At 28.1% G+C, this 9498-nt stretch overlaps 1 protein-coding gene across 1 annotated transcript; it reads right to left on the bottom strand.

The window, feature by feature from the left end:
- Positions 1-3177: 3177 nt before the first annotated feature.
- On the bottom strand, positions 3178-6032 carry LOC107483823 (topoisomerase I damage affected protein 11). Its single transcript, XM_016104440.3, has 3 exons — positions 5531-6032; positions 4501-4754; positions 3178-3868 (listed from the first exon to the last, which is right to left on the bottom strand). The coding sequence occupies exons 2-3, from the start codon at positions 4750-4752 to the stop codon at positions 3242-3244; spliced, it is 879 nt and encodes a 292-aa protein (XP_015959926.1). The 5' UTR covers positions 4753-4754; positions 5531-6032; the 3' UTR covers positions 3178-3241.
- Positions 6033-9498: the final 3466 nt, after the last annotated feature.

Below are 9498 nucleotides of genomic sequence, written 5' to 3'. Positions count from 1 at the left end.
ACCTGAGGTTTAAATACTCGGTTATCAATTTTAAAGGGGTTTGTTACTTGTGACAACCAAAACGTTTCTACGAAGGGATTTTCTGTTGGTTTAGAATCTATACTCACAACGCGACTATATTTTTACAAAATTCTTTACTAGCAAAAATTCTAACGTCATGGAGATAAAGTTCATCTTAAGAGGCAGTAAGGGACATTTATATGTAGCTTCTATGATGAAAAAGGACATACAAGGAGAGGCTGCAAGAAAAAAAATGGGACTAATGCTACTAAGAACAAGAAAAATGAAGAAGGTGTTCCTACATCTGAGCAGTCTCAACATGATGTGACCAAGGTACTGGAGACAATAATCAAGTTGTGAAATCTCTTGTTAATGCTCCAACTGGTTCTGATGCACAACTAAGGCTAGCAATGGGTAGGGTAGGGTAGGGTTTAGACCATACCCTAACCCTACCCGCAGGTTGAAAATTTCATTAAAATTCTACCTTACCCTACCTGCGGGTTGAGAATTGCTCAACTCTAACCTTACCCGCACTCTAAAATTCTAAATCCTACCCTACCCATGGAAATATCAAATTTTTATTTTATGTTGATTTTATAAATATACAAATGTTCTAAATTACTAAATTAACTAACTAGTTTAGTGGTTGCTCACTTATTGCAAATCATTACATGAGAGAGGTTGTGGGTTCAACTCTCACCTCCTTCAATATATACCTAAATTTTATAAAATATGTATTATATATGGGGTGCGGATAGGGTAGAGTTTAGAGTGTAGTGATTACATGAGGGAGGTTGTGGGTTTAACTCTCATCTCCTTCAATATATACCTAATTTTTATAAAATATGTATTATATATGGGGTGCGGGTAGGGTACACCCTAAACCCGTACCGTGTCTTATCCGCAGGCATACCTGGACGGATCTCTACCCTACCTGCAGCGGGTCGGGTAGCCTACCCTACTCGAACGGGTTAGGCCAAGTTGGGTACCGACGGGTAGGATATGCATTGCCAACCCTATACACAACCTCTGCAGATAAATTTATCTTAGCCTACTGCCTCTGAACCAGAAGATTATCAATAGATTTTTAAATATTTACATACACAACTTTATTTGATTCATGTGAATAGGTGATTGATGGTTAATAATTTTTTTTATTGATATAGGTGGTTAGACTCATAAGGCCTCCAAAATTGTTTCTAAGAAGATTCTCTCTACCACCAACCTTTGGTCCAGTTAATTTCATACAAGGTGCTAGTTTAGGGACTGTATCAAGATTTGCTAATTTTATGAAGTTTGTCTCAACTTCAGAATTTAAGACTCTAAAAAAGAAGAAATGAAGACTTTGAAGGCTTTAATTTAATGTGTATAGGACTTTTTGTTTTAGTGTAAAACCTTATGCTTTGGTATAATCCATTATGTTTTGTTGTAAAATCTTTTGATTGGGGCTACTTTTTTTAGCACACTACTATTAGATAGATACTTTATGTGTGATTGAATGATTTGGATTGAACCATAATATTTATGTTAATATTATCATGCTTTATGTTTTGAATTATTTATGCTGTCTTTTCTAACACACTTTTCTTTTTCTAGAATGAAGAAATTACATTAAATTCTTGATTAAACAGGTTTTTATTACATCAACAAAGACCATTTGGTATATTTTTATTCCATAATAGATTTTCGTATTTTCACTCATCATTCATTCAACATATATTAACCACTAACTCTTTTGACTCATAATTTACAATATAGGATCGCCATCAACACTACAGACACAAGTATCACTAAAAATTAGACAACTAATATTTGACTCCTAGCATCTTCTTCCAACCTTCTAAGCCTCCAATCAAAGTTCATATTCACTTCATTATTGTCTCCAATAGATTCTGATTTTTCAACCAGTTCATTCTGTCAAGTTTCTGTCCACACAAAAAAATTTACACCATCTCTTTCCACTTGTCTGTAATCAACCAAACATATAACAAACTCACTGAAATCTCAGAAAAGAACCATGACAAAAATAAAGATTGATAACAACACAGATAATAATGTCAACACAAGTAATAATGTTAACTCACATTATAATTAGGAAAACCAAAAAAATGATTTGTTTGGATTTGAATATATTCTAGACTACCTGAGAATATGACGACAACCACAACCTTACTATTCAAGCACCCGCAAATTTCTGCTTCTATTTTATATTCTCGTCCAGTACCTACTAGATGGTGAGCGAATAAAGCCTCCAGCTGCAGTGCTACCACCACCCCATCATTCATATAAAGAAGAAGAATGTGAAGAAATGGATGAAGAAAAAGAACAAAATCACTGCAAAGATTTAGGAAATTAGGGTTAAATAAAGAGGGAAGAACCAAATTGGGTCTAAATTGCAATGTTATCAGCTAAGCTAGTTGTTGCACCATTCAGTGTGGGAAGAGAATGTCACGTTAGTACTGCAGCAGTTGACTCATCACCTAAAAGATGCCCAAAGATCACTATAGTGCTTGGAGTTGTATCTGAGAGACTACAATGGTTAAATTGAGATATCAAAGACCCCAATGGATAATGACTTGAATCTTAAAAACTATTATGGAAATTTATTTTATACAAAATATTTAATTATATATTTTACCACAATAAAAGTAATTGTTTTCTTATTGATTACTTAATTGATAAAAAAATATATTTATGAAATGAATCGTTTCCATATTGAAATTAAAGTCTTATATTTTTTATTTTATTTTTAATTTAATTCTTGTTTTCATTGTATCTATTATAAGACCTTGAAACTGAAAATAAATCAGAACCAAGACTATCTTTTATATATATAGATAATATTCATACAACAAAAATAAGAAATGAAAATGGGATGATATTTTGATGTGATACAGTTATAGTAAGAATGGACATTCCTTGTATGAATAAAATTCACAGCAAGCTCCCAACAGTACTTATAGATTGATTAAGCCTTCACATAACAACATTTAGATTTCAAAGTAACATGTTAGACAAGAAATGAAATTAAAGTAAAGTAATTATAATTTAAGATGCACTGCATACTAATTAACTCTACCTATTTACATAAAGGCCACTCAGAAGTTGGTGTATGATGATGAGTCTATCCATAATTATTGTTATAAATTAAACAAAAAAAAAAAAGAAAACGAGAGGGAAAAAAAAAGAGGATACAACAATGAAACAAGTTTAGTTAAAAATTAAAGGCCTATTCAATTAATTAATTAAGCTTTAAACCTTGAGAAAGCCAATGAGGCCCTTTTCTTTCTCTTTCTTGATCATATGTGACACTTGAGCTGCTCATTGGTGTTGTAGGGTCACTGCAATCTCTATCTGATTGGAAAGACACAGATGAATTCATAAGCTCCTTAATTTTCCCATAATTGTTTCTTGATGAGTCTGAGAATCCTAATGGAACCATGCAATGTCCCTTCTTCTTGTTCTTACTATTATTATTATTATTATTATTATCAGTATCATAATTATTCTTGTTAATATGATGGCTTCCTCCAATGCTTAATGTCAAATCCACTTCCATTTCTTCATCATCATTGTTTCTTGATCCTGCCCCAGCTGCAGCCTCAGCTTCGTCGGCGGTGGCGAAAACGGCTACTTCCTCAGCAAGAGGCCTTTCAAGATCAAAACCCTTTTGCTTTCTCATTGTATCACCAGAAGCAGAACAGCTTCCACTCCTTTCCTTTGAGCATAGATCCTCTCTCAAAGATTGAACATTATTGTGGAATGAACTTTGTTGAAAGTTTTTCCAAAGTTTCTTTTGTCTGATTTCATTTTTGAGTTCATCCATCATCATTTTTTGCACACTGTACACCCTGTGAAGTTCCCTTACCTATATATACAGATTCCAATTATTTATAATGAATTCTCTATTGGGATTTGGTAAGAGAATTCAACAACATTGGCAATAATGAATTCACATGGGGTGGCTGCTAGGAAATTCTAAACAAATTATTAATAAAATGAGAATGATTAAACTATGATCATGGATACAGATGCCAGCATTACTTAAGTTATCATTACACTAATGCTGATGATGTCACAATAATTGGTATAGAAACATTATAAGATTATGTTCGGTTAAGTATTTTAAAACAGAAAATACCGAGATAGATAAAATTAAAAAAAAAATCAAATGTTTCTGTATTTCTATCCTAAGATAGTTATCAATACAGAAATATTATAAGATTATATTCAATAAATATCTCAAGACAAAAAATACTGAGACAAACAAAAATTAAAAAAAAAATTCACATGTTTCTGTATTTCTGTCTTCAAAATAGTTACCAAAATGGAAACTATGGTTGCACATTTGAAGCAATCATAGTACATACAGTGGATTAATTCCTAAAAATAAATGAAAAGTCTCTTTTGGAAATTGAAATCCTCTCATTCAATCATTTATGGTCATGAATCTACAACCAAAGAAGTTAAAAGATGTAATTAAGATGATGATCATGGTACCTGGTTTTTGAAGATGTCTTCATGCATCTGCATTGTCCTTTTGATGGATTCAATGTTGCTCCTGTCAGGAATCATATCCATGGAATCTTGTAATTTGTTGTCTCCAATTTTGTTGAAGTGTTTGTTGTTGTTATTAGTCAGTGATTTGTTCTGAAAATGCTCCCACACATCCCCACCAGCATCATTAGTGAAATTCTTGCTGTCTACTGAGGTTGCTAGAAGATTTATGGAATACTCAATTTTAGTTCCCATTCCTGAAAAAAAAAATGTACACATATAATTATATATATACTAAAAAATCAAAATTAAAATTTCTAACTAAGAAATGAAACATGTCATGTCTTAATCTGGAATTAATGTCAATCAATAGGTTTTTTTTTTAATTTGATAATTCAAGTGGTGGCCACAAATGTTTGAGAGTTTGATTTAATATCTAGATACCAAATATTGATGGAAGCTGAAAATTCAGATCTTAAGAAAGTTTTGACCCCAACAAATAGGTAATAAAGTCATATCATAATTCAATTGAATTTCAAGTGAAGAAAGAAAGTCAAAAAACTCTTAAAGAACAAAGATATATAGGATATAGGAAAATCCCAAAGAAACTAGACATAATTTAAGCCTCATAATATCATATAAGTTAATAACATGCAATAAGATTTTGTTGGTGCCTTTTTTGGTGCATAGATTCAAGCCATATATAGTAATAGTACTAATTTGTTGGCTAAGTTAAAGAATTTGTCAAAACAGGGGAACCTGTACTAACAAAAAAAAAAGTATAAGAGAGGGGACAGAGAGAATTTGCATTGAAAGGCTCAAAAGTGGAACCAAAACATTAGAAGAAGAAAGAATCATGAAATATTATGAAACATTAGGTGTGTAGCCATTTTATGTGGATCTATGAAAACAAAAGAAAAGAAAGAGAAAAATAGCTACTAGGCTTTTTTATCCTATTCAAGAAAATTGATAACAAAAATGTTAATGCAAATTAAAAGATCATGATATGTTGGAGTAATTGATTAACTATTACCTGTGATATTAAGAAGTAGCAAGATTGAAGCTTCCTCTGATGAAGTTTATTGAACATCTTTTTCCCTCTTCATGGTAGCATTTTTGCACAATAATCTCATGATTCTCTTTTTTTTTTTGTTTCCTCTTCCTTAAATCATTGTTAAAACACAAGAAGGAGGGATGAATCCAAGAAGAGTAGAGTGCATAAAATGTTTGGAGAAAGAAAAGCTGAAAGACAAGACAGAGAGAGAGCAGCAAATGAAATCTCTTTGTTTGGCAGAGTTAGTTCAACCCTTTCTTTCAACTTAGAAACAAGAAACCAAAACATATAGAGCTCTAATTTCTTTTTGTTTTTTAAGAAAAAAAAAATGAAACTAATGATATTTGGATTTGGGGGGTTAATAATTCAGTTTTGACAGGCTGTGATGGAAGGATGCAAAGGAAAAGCTGGAGCACCAATGTGTCTGCATATGTGTGAGTGCTTCTTTGATGTTGTGAGAGAGAGAGAGAGAGAGAGAGAGAGATTGTTCACATTATTATATTATGTATGAATATTGTGTATTGTAACATCTAGTCTATTTGGTTTATTTATTTTAGTTATTAATCAATAATTAACAATTAAATATAAAATAGTATTAACATAGACTTAGATTAAATACTACATAATTTAGTCTTTAAATAGTTTTAAATTCAAGTTTTGGAGATAAGAAAAATATATGTGAAGTTTAACGGAATTTATCTAATAAAAAGGTAATTTTTTTTTTGCGAATATATTTTGATGGGTGGATATGAAAAATTTTATCATTATTTTTATTTTTATTTTTAAAAAATAAAATCGTAAAATCTAACGTGTTAAAGTAAGTAAGGGAATTGACTTGTTATAATATATGTAGTAAATGAGAAAATTATATTTTTTAAATAAAATTAATCAAATTTCTAATAATAAAATTTAGATATTATTAAAAAATAAAATTAATGCAAATACCTATTTAAGAATGTATAAGGTATGAAAATATTATAGAATTTGTTTAATTGTGTTGAAGTGGGGACCAGAAAGTTGCATAATAAAAACAAGAGACAGTCCTAAAACATGAGCCAATGTAGGGCAATGAAGAAGATATTCCAGACAAATTCTTTGCAGGTACTTGTAATCAAGATATGCATAAAATGAAATGAACCAACAATCAAACTTATTAGTGCTCATTTCCTATAGAGATAGCTATGCCTTGCAACTTGCAATTTTCATCAATTTATGATTTCAACCTCTTATTTATCTTCTCTCTCCTAAATATTTATATTTATATTTTTAGTTTCAACTTTTTATTGCTTAGAGATGGATTATATTATTATTCTTTCCGTACATGAAGGAACATTATCTAGGTCATCATCTTGTGACTTATATATATATGTCTTGATAAGATTTTTTTTTTCACTATTATGAGGGTACCAATCTCAGGTGTTATGATTGGATTCCCTATGATGAATTATTTTGCATTTGGGAGCAGTAAAACTAAAATTCCATGTGCTTAGGGATTTGAGGTTGATAGTGACTGCTTCCATACTCATTCAATGGAGGGGCCATGACCAATCACCATGCACATTCATTGTTATCTCTTTTAGAGGATCTAGGTTGGATTATGCATTTTATATGCTTCTTCTCTCACTATTTGAAAAATTAAAAATAATAATAAAAGTTCATTGTTACAATATCTAAACTTTGGTGTTTAATTTGTTAAAAGAATTTAAAAATTAATATTTAATTTTAAAAATATAAAAATATTTAATATTTATCTTATAAAATAAGTTTGATAATTTCAGCATCAAAATAAAAAAGAAAAATAAACAAAAATACACATAAATTTTTACACAGTAAATAGATATATATATTTTAATTTTTTAATGAATTATTTATACTGATCAATATTAAACACCATTGTCATTTTTAATTTTTTGTCGTCTGAGTAACTTTTTCAATAATAATAACTGCAGGTGACTCTGTACATTGTGTGACGTGACCGTTTTGATGACAATGCATTGAAAACTAAATGATAAATAATTAAATTTGTTAAATTTAAATAAAATAATTTTATAAATTATTTAGAGTCTTCATTATTTTTCTTCCTTCTTCAAAAAGGAGATGTGGATCAAGGGATGTAACTCGAAAATAGCTGATAGGACTATGTTTGAAATAAATTTTGGAGAAAGAAGGAAGAGAATGAAAATCCTAAAACACTTGTAAATCTTTTTATTATTATTAAAATTTAATAAATTTAATAATTTATCATTTATTTTTTATTGTATTATCAAAAAAGTTAAATCACATCATGTATAGGAGTCACTTGACAGATACTATTGACAAAAAATTATTCAGGCAACAAAAAAATAGAAATAACAATGAAATTTGATATTAGTGTGTATAAATGATTTATTAAAAAATTAAAATATACATCTATATATTTTTGTCTATTTTTTTAAATATCAAAGAGTGGGCCAAAATAAAATATTTGAAATGACTATAACTTTTTACCAGGAAATTTTTTTCCGTTTACTTGGTATGAAAGGATATGTCTCATATTTATTATAGAAGAAATGAATGAAAGAGTTGACCTAAGTGGAGAGACACACATTGCCATTTAAGATTTTTGGTTGGATTGTTTATGTGAACTTTAATTTAACCTAAGGGGGTGTTCCTATAGTATTCTCTCATAAAATTTTGAGTATCGTTATCATTACTTATTTGTGTCTCAAAATTAATCATATATTCTACTACTAAATTATAAACTTTTGAAATACTTTTAAACTTTTTTAAACTTTGTGAAATCACAACTATTAAATATATAAAAGGTATATATAAAGTATATTATCATTCATATACTTCTATTTATTAACTTAAACTTTTGAGATAATAAATTATATAATATTAGAAATTTTATGATAAAAATGTCTATAATTTAATTATTGTTAATTTAAAAAAATAAAAAAATTAATAAGACAAATAAAAAATTATACAAAAATTTATGCAAACAACTAAAAAAATCAAATTTTTGAGATAAATAATTTTATAATAATATCGGCATTTTAATAAAAAAATCTTTATAAAATACCAAAAGAAATCCCTTAATTTAAAAGGATAAATCTAATTATACTCCTAGGAAATTTGATTAATTATTCTCCTACATTTTTTTTTAAATTATAAACGCATAAAAGCAATGCTTTGCAGGGGAACTCATCATGCTTTTGAATTATTTCCCTCTAAGGAATGACGCTTCTCACTTTAGAGTCTAAATGATAAGCTCTCTTTCTGACATCAAAAATTTATTATTTATTACTAATTTTACAACTAAAATATATCACATATTATTCTTTTTAGTTTTATGATTAAAATTAAATTTTTTTTCTAAAATTAAAAATTTTTTCCCTTTTTCTCAATTTCTTTTTTTATTTTTTTATTTCTCATTTCACTTTATCTCTCTTATATATCATTATCAATAACTAATTACAAATTTAACAATCAAATATATAATATAACATTCTCTAATTATAAGTAAAATTAAATTAAAATTAGAATTAAAATATTAAAATTAAAATATAATTATATTATTATATTACTGATTTAATAACCAAAATGTATCACATGACACTCTCATTAAAATTGAAATGAAATATTTTCTCCCAAAATTAATAAACTCCTTTTCTCTATATCTCTCTATCCTTCTCACTTTATATAAAACTTATAATTAATATTTTATATTACTAATTTAACAAATCAAAATGTGTCATAAAATATTATTTTATTACAATTAAAATAAAATATTTTCCTCTAAAATTAACAAATTCTATCTCTCCTTCTTTTTCTTTATCTTTTTCTCTCATTTTTCTCTCATTTTCTATCTCTCTTTATCTTTTTATTCTACAAAACAAAATTGATAGAATGAAATAATTTAAATATTTTTATAAAATTATAAAAATATTAAATTTTATAATTAA

The sequence above is a fragment of the Arachis duranensis genome, chromosome 4 (genome assembly GCF_000817695.3).
Source record: "Arachis duranensis cultivar V14167 chromosome 4, aradu.V14167.gnm2.J7QH, whole genome shotgun sequence".
Lineage (NCBI taxonomy): Eukaryota > Viridiplantae > Streptophyta > Magnoliopsida > Fabales > Fabaceae > Arachis > Arachis duranensis.
The sequence above is the reverse complement of the archived record's forward strand: the minus strand, read 5'-3'. Positions and strand labels throughout refer to the sequence as shown.

Bases quoted from the DNA above. Each gene is read 5' to 3' on its own strand.
- LOC107483823 (XM_016104440.3), bottom strand. From the start codon at position 4,752: ATGGGAACTAAAATTGAGTATTCCATAAATCTTCTAGCAACCTCAGTA. The intron at 3,869-4,500 runs GTACCATGATCA...CTGTATATATAG, and splicing joins AAGACATCTTCAAAAACCAG to GTAAGGGAACTTCACAGGGT.